Raw genomic sequence first — 12,043 nt, forward strand, 5'->3', positions numbered from 1 at the left:
TATTTTATCTCATTCATTTTCAAAGTACTTCCTTTCTTCTTTTTTTCTTTTATTTCCAAAAGTTACGATTCGAGACGGACGCGATTATATAATACAAAACAAAAACATTTGATAATATATATATATATATTATCAAGTATAAGATATTAAATATATCTTTTTATCTCGCATCACGTGTGATACTACCGAGACATTTCTATATACGCTCTTTAATACTAGTATAATCAATGAATATCATACAATTCAAGCAAATGCAAAATCTGTATAAAACAATATATATACATATATATATATATATATATATATATATATATATATATATATATATTATGTATTTAATAGGAGGAGATAAATTATGTGTGTCAATTTCTGTATATTATCTCTCTTACCTTAGATCAGAACAATTGCCTTAGATCAGTTTTTCGTGTCATTTTTCGTGTATTTTGAAAGTTTTATTGTCACATTCCCTTCTTTTGACGACATTGAATACTAATTTCTTTTAATACTTCGCAAAGTCGTGTTGCTCTTGTTCTCTCCATTAAAATACGTGTCATGTTTTCTCTTTGTAACATTATGGTAGCGAGATTCCTTTGATTCTCTAGCCCGATTCGTAACCATTGCGCAGTCCATTCCGAACAAGTTTTATTCAATGCTAATAAAACTTCAGCATGAGGATCTAAATTATTATGAGGCACTGCTCCACCTATAACAGAAATGAAAGAAAGAAAGAAAAGAAAAAAATGAGCGATTTCGAATGTGTCGCATAGCTTTTACAGATGCGCGAGATATTCGCATACTTACTGACACAATGCAAAATTGCGGAGACAAGCTCCTGTCCGATCGGTTGAATAAACGTTTGTAGATGCGGACTTTGCATAATCGCGTGACTAAGAAAATGACCGGCCGCTTTGGCTGTAGCTGTCTCTGGTAAAATTAAACATGCGATTCCTATAGAAAAAAAAGGAAAAAATACAAATTTAAATATTTTTACGTAAGAATTTAAATATCTTTAAGAATATATATATCGAAATATGCAATTGCGCTTACCGCATTGCAACATGTCTGGTATTTGGTCTGGAATCTGCAGCAATATCCTGGTATTCTTCTTACAGATTTGCGTGAGCACGTCTAAATAAGCCTCCAATAGGTCCGACCATTCAGACAAATCACCTTGCACCGATCTGCACGCCTTCACGCCATTCAATGTTATCGAGCTCATTTCCGCGAGCACCGGGCCTACAACGTTGTCTGGATCTCTCCTAAACAGCAGCACGAGCTGTTTCAATAAATTCAACGCGGCCGGATGCGGCCAGATCTTATACGAAGTTAACAAAATTGGAAGCAAGGGTCGGGCCTCTATCTCCGGCTGTTGCAATGCCGATACAGATCGTTGCGCACATATATGCATCGCCTCCAATGTAGCATTGTCCTGGCTCCACTCGGGATGCACGACAATTCGATTGAACACCGGTAGCACACCGTCCAATACAGCCTTGCCGATCGCGCCTTGGAGAGTTGTAAAGAACATAGTAACCATTTTCAAATAATTTATCACGCCAACTCGCGCCGTAAATAATGGTTGCTCCAATAACTCTTTTATTTTCATTACGCATAGTCCTAACGTCGCTTCGAGATGCACTAATTGCTCTTCCATAGAAGACAATATGTTGAGTAATTTTCCAGCGGCATACATAAGTCGCAAACCTTCTCTACCGCCGGGCTCAACGCTTGGTAATGTCTGACTGATGGTGTGAAGAATGGATGGTGCATAAGGAACGAGATGCGATTCGCATTCCCTGATTAAATCCTTTAGCGCCATACTTGCAAAAGGTGACGTCGTAGAACCTCTGGTCAGTCCTTGAGTAACAAGCTGCAATACTTGTTTTAGCCAAGGCTCAGGATGTTCCCCTATCCATTCGGCGTATGCGCCAAGCGTTGAACAGGCGCACTTTAATACCTAGAGATGAATTTGTTATTACATGTAAGATAATATAGTAATAATAATATAAAATGTATCACATTTTAAAAATTTTTATAAAAAACAATTAAAACTTTTAAATTCTTACAATTATTTTATTTAGTGACAGAAAAAAAAATTTAAGAAAAACTAGTTTTTTACATAATGTTACATCTCGAATATATTTAGATAAAAGTATTCTATTAATATAGAGCATTGAGTCTTAAAAAAATATGGTACAATTCTAATTGTTCAATTATACAGATTATACATACTTCTTCAGGATAAAGATGATAAGGTATGCGAACGAGAATCAAATTTATCAGTGCAGGAATGTAACAATACTCCTCAGTGCCAACCCGTTCGGCTAAAGCTTTGAAAGCGTGCAATGTAGATTCTATTTCAGTCCACGCCAAATTTTCAAGACTCATTTTTTGTCCAAGAAGTGCCAACAGATCAGTACCAAGAACTTTATAACAATAATCTAATGTATCTACCACGTCCTGCCTGTAACATCTGAACATTTCGCGTTCTTCCGCATTTCCTCCCTCGCTCGGGGATGCAGGTAATGTGGATTTTCGCAACAATGCCTGGGCCAATCGAAAATAAATGGGCTTCAACACTTCTAAAGCTCGATTTTCCAATGGTTCATCTAACGTCGAAAGATCGTCTTGTAACGCGTACCAAAATCCAAATGGTATAGAACTACGTGTCTCTTCCGTAGGATAACGACCTTTTTGCTCCGAGCAATCTAACAATAATTCAATCAAATGCATGGCAGTCCACGCGTGCGTCTCGTTAGAATTCTCAGCGAGAGCGATGAGAAACGCTCGGCTATGAGCCTCTCCGATGGCAGTTAGTATCTCGCAGAAATATTTTCTGTCGTGTTGTTTCGCCATCGATACTAAAGCAGTAGCCCATTCCCAAAACATCTGAGGCCGCTTGTGAAGTTCGCAACGTGTCACGATCATAGTTAAACAATCTTGTACTATTTCCCAGTTCTTAGTATTCTCATCATCGTCATCTCCTCTATAATGGAAAGAGTAAATATTATTTTACATTATTTAGAGTAACTCATATATATTTTTATTATTTTGTCTATCATTACATAATTAAAAGTTTTACAATAACCAACTTATCTTCTCTTCTTTTAATATATAATTATATACCTATTAGGTGCATAGTGAGCTGCAGCCATTAATAAATAAGGATAGATTTGGCCAGTGGTTTCTAAAGGTAACTGATCGATGATCTTGAGCCATGATTGAGCGCATTCCAGTCCCAAAATGTACAATGTGCTATCTTTACCTTCAGAATTCGGACTACATATTGAAAAGACTTGTTGTAGGAGCCACACGGTTTGGCACCAGCTATTAATTAAGTAGACAACAGCATCCCGCAAATTGGCACTTTTTACTTCATGTTTCTTTTTATACTAAACAAATAATTGCAATCATCATAGAGTAAAAATTAAATAAAAATTATATATATTTATATATATTTATATACCTCTGCAGGCAGTATTACAAGTACTCGAAGTAACAATTCTAACGCAGATGGAGAATAGGGTACAATATTAAACAATTCATCGACTACACTTTTATTTCTTTCCCTGTTTTCCGCACTGTGAATATTAACTACAAATGCAGCTAACTAAAATTAGAGCACATTAAATAATTTATTATTATACAGGATGTCCGGAAAATCGCCCACTGTTGTACTTCGGGAAGTAAATCGGGACCTTAAAAAGAAGGTAAAAAAAGCTATATAAATTAGCTATATAAACATAGCTCCAGAAATAAGTCGTTTCTGAGTTATAGCCACTATGTTAAAAAAAAAACATAATTTATAATTCGCTTGGCGTCCCTCTTTTTTAAATTTTTTTAAAAAACTTTAAATTAAATTTAAATGTTAAATTTAAATTTTTAAATTTTAAATTTAAACTTTTAAATTTAAAAATTTAAGTTTAAACATTTATTATAGCTTTGTTTCCTTCTTTTTAAGTTCCGAATCATCCCATTTTGAAGTACTGTGGATGATTTGCCAAATACCCTGTATAATGGATTATATATAAATATTGTGAAATTATTTGTATTATACATATTTATATATTACCGCTTGACAAAGCTTTGCAAAGACAAATATAGGAGTGTTGGTTCCTCTCATACTATTGAGCAAACGTTCTTTTAACATTGGATACTCGATTTGAGGCACTTCGTCCCATTGCTTGGATATCTTTGCATGTAAAGTTGTTGCCGCAAAAAATTGCACTTCAGATGACTGTAAAAATAATACAAGTCAAGAAAGACGAATTAATTCTAAATCACTGTTAAAATACTCAAAATGTTTTCGACTCGTTTTCTGATTATAGCTACATTGGTTTTTGGTTTAAAACTAATGTCAGTAATCATCTAATTCTGCTCATTCCTAAAATATATATAGAATTGTAGGACTATCGCATGAAAAGTGTAATAAGGAAAAATAAATTAGCAGCTTTATAAAAGACAGAAGCCACAAAATACAATCGCGATTAACCTTAGAGGGATCCAAAAGTTGCCATACAAAATGCCAAGCCTCGGGGGAGGCTTGCACCTGCAAAAGCCACGAATGAGCTTCATCATTGCCCATCGAGTAGAATTGTTTGATCGCGTCGTCGACAACCGTTGCATAATCCATTCCAAACTTCTTACGCTACGTCGTTGTTTCGACAACGGAATATCCGTCACTCTTATTAGGACAGTTCTATAAGGAAATCCAACACGCCTGTCAAAATGTTGTTTGTGTATTTGATTCGTATTATTGACGCATTTTTTTAGTTTCTTATCATCTTACTTCGCGAAAATTAATCGAGCGTTTGCCATAACATAACATTGCACAATATAATCCTGATCTAACCTAACTTAAATTGACCTAGTCCAACTCAACTCGGTCATGTTTCATATATAACATAGAGTAACGCCCACTTGAAGTTAAAAATGTTTCGAATCTAATTTGATTGGACGATGATGAAATCAAAGATTTCAAAGATCCTGATTGGCCACTCAATTGACCGGAACAAAATCAGAAATTATACACATTACCCTCTGAGAACATTCATGGGCATTGGCTTTATAGTTCATGTCCACGTTTTCATGTCCATAGAGGGAGTATCGCTTTCAGGGCCTAAAAGCAGATCATGACATTTCTCAGTCTTCTCTCTGACTCAACAGTTGAGCAATATTACTAGATTTTCCGATGTAATTCGACGCTGATCGGCTGGATCTGAAAGTAGAAACCAATCACGTTTGATTGCTACTTAGTGGTTGAATTGGCTGAATGCAGCCATTGATCGAAATAATAAATAGCGTTTAAAGTACTCTAGGGAAATACGCGATCCTCGCCAATGACAGGGCTCGAAAAGTAACTTGGGCCGGTATTCATAGTCCGGTCTTACATTTAAGATCATCTTAAGTTCTCATTCTACCAATCAATGATTGCATTGTAGCTATTTGATTGGTTGAATGAGTTCTTAAGATGATCTTAAATGTAAGACCGGACTATGAAAACCTGCCTTGTTGTTTATGACGTCACCGTGATGATCTGAGAATGACGAAGATGATTGAGAGAGAGAGACAAGCCTGAAATCTTGTAAATTATACTGTGAAGAGTCATGATGTCGAAAACAACGGCCGCGTAATTGAAAAAAATGAAACGAATTGTGTCGTGACGTTTCGTGAGAGGCCTCCTGTGCTTAATCAAAAAAACACTCAAGGTTTAAAATTCCATCGCCGACAAATATTCGCGTATCCAAATGGTTACGATCTCGCATTATTATAACCTACGCCGTATATGCGAACTTTGTATCAGCTGATGGGCTCGATGTAACTGCGCGCACAATTTTCTGCCGGATTGTCCAAATATTTCGTCTCCACGACTCGCCGGGAAAAAATTCGTCATGGCAGATCTCGCTTTAGGAGAGCTCAGTGGCGATCAAACTGAGAAAGTACTCCAATTCCAGGTATCTTGTCGCGTTCTTAATTTTGAAGTCACGAGGGTCGACATTTATCCTCGTGCAATATCACGACATGACATAATAATCGTTTCCAGGATCTCACCCGTATAGAGGATCTATCAGTATGCAGAGATGTTTTACAGAGACACAATTGGAATCTGGAGGTCGCTGTCCAGGTATGCTGCATTATTTTTTAAATCTCAATTCATTTTTTACATGTCCCATAATTTCCAATATTTATTTTTATATTTTAATATTAATGAATCTAATATAAGTAAAGAATATTTCTTCTTTCTCAATGATTAATATATTAGCATATATATCTGATTCCATTTATATAAGTTCAATTAATGCCTCATACATATATACAGAATTTTGATTTGTATGATTCAAATGACTCTTACATTGTAGGAACAATTAAATTTATACGAAGGTAGACCATCTATGTACGCACAGGATTCGCGTGCTCGACCTCCACAAGTTGTAGATGACAGTAGTTCGAGAATTTATTTTAGTTATCCAGGAAGTTCTGGTGGAGGTGGTGGTCTTTTATCCTATATTTTTTCTATGTGTTACAACATAGTGAGCAGTATCCTACAGCTGTTGTTTGCAATATTTAGGAGGAATGTTAGACCTGGTAAATAACAGATATGACAAATGATCTGTTTTGTTATTTTGGCATATTTTTTTCTTACAAGACATCCTTGTTTAAAGCAAATCTAAATTTTAAATAATTGCATTTCGAATTTTTCTATGTATATTATTTAAATTCTATTCAAATCTTATCTAATGAATATAAATTGATAAAAATTAACTTTGATAAGATTTTAGCAATTATATTTCTTGATCATATATATATATATATATATATATATATATATATATATATATATATATATTATATATATATATCGATTTACATTTGTACATTAGAATTAAAGTCAATAAATAATGTCTTTTAAGTATCCTCCGATCCAGTGGAAGATGTAGTCAACTTTATTAGGTCCTATGAGGAACGTTATAGTAACATTCATCCAGTATTTTATCAAGGTTCATACAGCCAAGCTCTTTCTGATGCAAAACAAGAATTAAGATTTTTGTTGGTATATCTACATAAGGATGAGACACAAGAAGTTGACCAATGGTGCAGGTAATCTTACAACATTACTTCCTGAAAAATAGCGCTTATACACATGCATACATATCATAAGTGATGCAATATAGCAAGAAAAATATGCCTTTTTTTTTTTAGAAATACACTGTGTGATCCAGAAGTGATACGGTATATAAATATACATACTTTGTTCTGGGCATGTAATGTGAAATCTGGAGAAGGTTACAAAGTCGCGGAAGCGCTGAAATCAGGTTCATATCCCTTCTTGGCGCTTATTGTACTGAAAGACAGTAGAATGACAATAGTTGGTCGGTATGTAAAGCTATTCGTTTATATGCACTTTGAAGTAAACATTTAATTATTTTTCTGAATGTTCACGATTTAATTGATTGTTTCGTTTGTATAGATTAGAAGGTGCACCATCTTCCACTGATTTAACGTCACGTTTACAAACAATTATAGAGCGCAATGAAATTAATTTGATCCAAGCACGTCGGGAGAGGTAAATAAGACTAAAATTTTAGAAAATCTCAATATTTACAAAAAAGAAAAAGAAGAGATGTATCTAGCATCTGATAAAACTTGTGCTTTTTTTAAAATCTATATAAAATCAAGAAAATAGCATCATCTATGAATTGTTTTTTTATGAATTTTAGAGCAGAACGTAGCGCGGCACAATCGCTTCGACAACAACAAGATCGCGCTTACGAGGAATCATTACGCGCGGATCAAGAGAAAGATCGCAGAAGAGAGGAAGAGCGAAGAGCGCGGGAAGAGAAAGAGGCTCGAGAGAAGGAACAGTTGAATGCACAAGAGCTAGAGATACAACGTATACAACTCGAGAAGGAACTTACTATTGGCAAAGTACCTCTCGAACCGGAACCATCTAATCCAAACGCATGTCATCTTCAAATTAAGCTTGGAGAGAGGACAATGAAAAGAAGATTCCTTATGACTGATACAGTTGAGGTAATTCACATGTGATGTAATCGTGTAAATATATGGATTAGAAATATTATTTATATAGTTGATATATGCAAGATGAAACATTTGCAAAAATTATTTGCTTGATATTTGCATATGCTTGGAAATTGTTTTAACAATTACTTGCCAGATTGACTTTTATCATGTAGAAAATAAAAATATAAAACTATATTTTTTCTATCTTTCTCATTTTACAGGACGTTTATCACTGGATATTTAGTCAATCGGATTCTCCAGCAAGTTTTGAAATAACAACGAGTTATCCCAGAAGAATCCTCTATCCTTGTAGGGAGATCTTAACTTTATTGGATGCCGGCTTAACTCATAGAGAGGTTCTGCACATCAACGATCTAGATGACTAATTTACGATCGTTATTTCATCAATACAATATTCTCCGAATTTTAGTGTCATTCCATGGGAAAAATGATACTGTTATAAGAGACATTTATCAAGAGATAACAATACGAGCTCATGCGCGAGTACGTATATACACACACAAAATACACATATACACGTGTGTATATATTATATATATATATGTATATATATATGTATATATATGTATATATATATATATATTTATATTTATATATTTATATATATCCACACATACACATATACATATATATATATATATATACACACACACACACACACATATATATATATATTTGATACATTCTAGTACTTTATGTGAGATATAACTTACTGAATGAAAAAGAAGTACGATTACAATTACGTAAGATTGTCATGAAATACACAAAAATATAAAAATCAAAGAAAAAAAAAAGAAACAAAGTATTTGTTACATTGCAGCTCATTAAAATTACCAGTGTTAATAATTGATACATTTATAGTGCACCAAAATACATTCAAAAATATACATTCAAAAATAGTAAGAAAAAATTATATAAAAGTAAGAAAATGTCTATTAAATGTTAAAAATTTTCTGTATAACAAACGGGCGATTTCATGAGTGAAAATTATACAACAAATTTTATTTCTTTTATATCTTCTAATTTAACATTCTCGTGAAATTAGGACATATACGATAAATATATATATGTAATATATAAACATATTTCAATATTTGGAAAAATTCCGGTACACTCAAATTCGTTTTGTTTTTTTATTTTCATTTATTTTGTTTGCTCATTTTCATTTATTTCCTTTGTTCATGAAATGTACACCGATTTTGTTTAATATATATAAATATAAAAAAAAAGAAAGCATCTTGCATAATATTACGCATTTAAACACAATCAATTTTTTATCGACAGCAGGCGCATTCTTATACGATATAAGTATTTATTATCAAGAAAAAAAAATTATTTTATTAACATATACTAATAACATATATTAATAATATATATGTAGAAAAATTTTTAATAGAAAATACTTATTGACTGTGATTATATATTATATTCCATGTTCAGCTATTGTCTTAAGATATACAAAAACGTGATACAAAAAAAACGTATCGCATTTTATCAAATATCAATCGAGCATCATATTTATTTATGGAACGATAACAAAATTAACAAAATTCCGTTTCATAATTTTACGTAATTGATGCCTGCTGCTCTAATAGTTTCTTGTTTTTTTATATAGTGTACATGTATGTATATGTATATATGTATATATATGTGTGTACATATATATACATATGTCATTTATACATATAATATATATATACATATATGTACATATATCTATACACACAAAAGTTTCAATGCATTTCCATTCTAGTCAAATGTTTTTTCACCTAATTGCAAGATATATTTTTTTTTTAATTTTGTACATTTAGTGCTGGATTATATGTACAAATTCATTGTTTCATCATAATATGCTGTATGTATTTACAGTAAATCAGTGTAAATACGATTGAAAGAGCAGAAATATTCCATACTCTGTTAATGATATTTATCAGTATTTTTGATAATTGTTGAAAAATATTATAATACAATAGCAGATTTGACAAAACTTATAGATTTTATCAATTTTCGATAATGTATTTTTCTATCGTTTTTTAACAAATAAAATACCAACACACATGTTAACGCAGTACGGAATACTGCTGGGATTCGGAAGAATTCAGAGAATTATTTGTTGAATCTTGCTGATATTCTACTTCGAATTTTTGGATTTTGGTGATACTTTTGCCCTCTCCTTGGAGTACTGCGCACGACTGTATGCGCGCAGAGTATTATATACCTTATTGTTCAGTTTGACATCAAACCCACCTGTGTCTCCTGTGTGAATACCTGGTGGAAATTGCAATACTCGACAAGCATTTATTCTGGAAGACATTAATATGTCATGTTTTGTAACAATCTGAGAATCTTTGCCCATCTTCTTATAACCGCAACGTGGTATCGAAGCATATTCTTTCTCTATACTCTAAAAAAGAAATGTAAATATAAATATTTTACAATATACAATAGAATATATAAACAAGTTCTGTACATGTATATATTCTGTATATGTATCATAGCAGAGCACTTACAACAAAGCGATCAAAGTCTCTGTTGTTGTCATCCACATTAACTTCCATATTATCTTCATCCTTGGCATCATGCAAAGAGTTACGGTAATTACTATACGAAATACTCACTGGAATAAGAAAAATAACTTTAAATAATAGCGCGTGTGTGCATACAAAGAATTTTGTTCTTCTTCTCTTTTCTTATCACCTTTCGAATCGCGATTAAATTTTTTTTCTGTGCGTTTTAACATCGTATCGTACTCCCGATTAAATTGAGCTTGCAATAAATTTGCTATAACTTCATCACTACCGGTATCGCTCGCATCATACGTTTCTCCCATATTTTTATCCGTCCGTTTATTCGCGTCGTCGTCGTTGAAATAGTTCAACTCTCTGTGAGTGACAATACAAAAATAACTTTAAACACGTAATCACACAGATCGAATGTTAATTTTATGTTTTTATTTCAATTTTGAAAAACGTAGTAACTTGAGATAATATTATTGCAATAAAATGATCCGCACAAATTTCATCGAAGGGCATAATCTTATAAATTATCAAAATGTATAACAATATGCTGTCAATGTATACTTTTCACGATAGATGTGTGTATTGCGTGCGTTATAAGAAATTAAAGATATTCATTATTTTCTACATATATGAAAATTTATTCGATACAGATAAAGGATTCCTCGAAGAAGAATCTGCAATATTTATGTACCTCTCTTCCATACTCGCGGCCAGCTGTTCTGATGTGATATCCAGCAGATTGACAGGATTTTCCAGAGGTTGGATTTTCGCCCATACTTTCGGAGTTGCCATTGCTTTTATTAAGATATATTTAATCGAAATGAAATTGAAGTCGTATGAGCACAATCGCACAAAAATTGGAGAAATAGGTGTAAAAGATGTGTGATTTTCCTCTTAGTCTCTTCTCTTTGTCTTCGAGAGAACGTCTGAAACAATGTTCGGCAACCTGATGAAACAGTGTAATCTTTCTCGCGAATCTATTGATGATAAAACAGAATTTCTATGATTCATCGGTAATATCTTATAAATAGAAATCATATTTTTTTATATAATACTTATCTTTTAAAAATACCAAACAAATATTTGGATAAAATTTTATTACATACAAAAAGTTGTGAGTATTCGTTATAAAAGAAACTGTATGTCCTTGACTTGATTACATGCTTATACATTATCTTCACTTTTTATATCCATTTTATTTCATATTAGATGCGTAAAATAAAAAATATATATATATATATATATTATATTATATATATATATATATATATATATATATATATTAAATATTAAAACAAGTAAAATATTTTAATTTCTGTGATGCTTATTACAGTGACATAATTTGTTGGTGAAAAAACGAATACCCACCTTTAATTATTATTAATTTATTCCAGTAGATCTAATACATACACAAACTGATTCTTTTTTTTGTCTTTTTAATAATATTCCATTCACTCCATTTCGCGTATCTCAAATCGTCC

At 32.4% G+C, this 12,043-nt stretch overlaps 3 protein-coding genes across 4 annotated transcripts; 1 reads left to right on the forward strand and 2 right to left on the reverse strand.

The window, feature by feature from the left end:
- Positions 1-389: 389 nt before the first annotated feature.
- LOC105251518 (importin-13) lies at positions 390-4,868 on the reverse strand. Of its 2 annotated transcripts, none has more exons than XM_011258385.3 (8): positions 4,493-4,868; positions 4,073-4,237; positions 3,467-3,610; positions 3,127-3,392; positions 2,233-2,986; positions 1,048-1,957; positions 802-948; positions 390-703 (listed from the first exon to the last, which is right to left on the reverse strand). In XM_011258385.3, the coding sequence occupies exons 1-8, from the start codon at positions 4,631-4,633 to the stop codon at positions 459-461; spliced, it is 2,772 nt and encodes a 923-aa protein (XP_011256687.2). In that variant the 5' UTR covers positions 4,634-4,868; the 3' UTR covers positions 390-458. The 2 variants fall into 2 exon arrangements, with proteins under 2 accessions (XP_011256687.2, XP_025266783.1); XM_025410998.1 differs by having other exon boundaries at positions 4,073-4,384.
- A 666-nt stretch (positions 4,869-5,534) lies between these two features.
- On the forward strand, positions 5,535-8,577 carry LOC105251519 (FAS-associated factor 2). Its single transcript, XM_011258388.3, has 8 exons — positions 5,535-5,954; positions 6,044-6,124; positions 6,360-6,585; positions 6,912-7,098; positions 7,201-7,374; positions 7,469-7,564; positions 7,719-8,031; positions 8,244-8,577. Exons 1-8 carry the CDS (start codon positions 5,892-5,894, stop codon positions 8,406-8,408), a joined length of 1,305 nt encoding a protein of 434 aa, XP_011256690.1. The 5' UTR covers positions 5,535-5,891; the 3' UTR covers positions 8,409-8,577.
- Positions 8,578-9,722: 1,145 nt separating this feature from the next.
- Positions 9,723-11,511, reverse strand: LOC105251520 (serine/threonine-protein kinase RIO3). Its single transcript, XM_011258389.3, has 4 exons — positions 11,254-11,511; positions 10,741-10,925; positions 10,554-10,660; positions 9,723-10,447 (listed from the first exon to the last, which is right to left on the reverse strand). Exons 1-4 carry the CDS (start codon positions 11,352-11,354, stop codon positions 10,175-10,177), a joined length of 666 nt encoding a protein of 221 aa, XP_011256691.1. The 5' UTR covers positions 11,355-11,511; the 3' UTR covers positions 9,723-10,174.
- Positions 11,512-12,043: the final 532 nt, after the last annotated feature.

Source organism: Camponotus floridanus, unplaced genomic scaffold (assembly GCF_003227725.1).
Source record: "Camponotus floridanus strain SB8 unplaced genomic scaffold, Cflo_v7.5 scaffold37, whole genome shotgun sequence".
Classification (NCBI taxonomy): domain Eukaryota; kingdom Metazoa; phylum Arthropoda; class Insecta; order Hymenoptera; family Formicidae; genus Camponotus; species Camponotus floridanus.

Bases quoted from the DNA above. Each gene is read 5' to 3' on its own strand.
- LOC105251520 (XM_011258389.3), bottom strand. From the start codon at position 11,354: ATGGCAACTCCGAAAGTATGGGCGAAAATCCAACCTCTGGAAAATCCT. The intron at 10,926-11,253 runs GTACATAAATAT...TGTCACTCACAG, and splicing joins GCCGCGAGTATGGAAGAGAG to AGAGTTGAACTATTTCAACG. The intron at 10,661-10,740 runs GTGATAAGAAAA...TTCTTATTCCAG, and splicing joins ATTTAATCGCGATTCGAAAG to TGAGTATTTCGTATAGTAAT.
- LOC105251519 (XM_011258388.3), top strand. From the start codon at position 5,892: ATGGCAGATCTCGCTTTAGGAGAGCTCAGTGGCGATCAAACTGAGAAA. The intron at 6,125-6,359 runs GTATGCTGCATT...CTTACATTGTAG, and splicing joins ATCTGGAGGTCGCTGTCCAG to GAACAATTAAATTTATACGA. The intron at 7,375-7,468 runs GTATGTAAAGCT...TCGTTTGTATAG, and splicing joins AGAATGACAATAGTTGGTCG to ATTAGAAGGTGCACCATCTT.
- LOC105251518 (XM_011258385.3), bottom strand. From the start codon at position 4,633: ATGGATTATGCAACGGTTGTCGACGACGCGATCAAACAATTCTACTCG. The intron at 4,238-4,492 runs GTTAATCGCGAT...TTATTTTTACAG, and splicing joins AACTTTTGGATCCCTCTAAG to TCATCTGAAGTGCAATTTTT. The intron at 3,611-4,072 runs GTAATATATAAA...CTCTAATTTTAG, and splicing joins TTGCAAAGCTTTGTCAAGCG to TTAGCTGCATTTGTAGTTAA.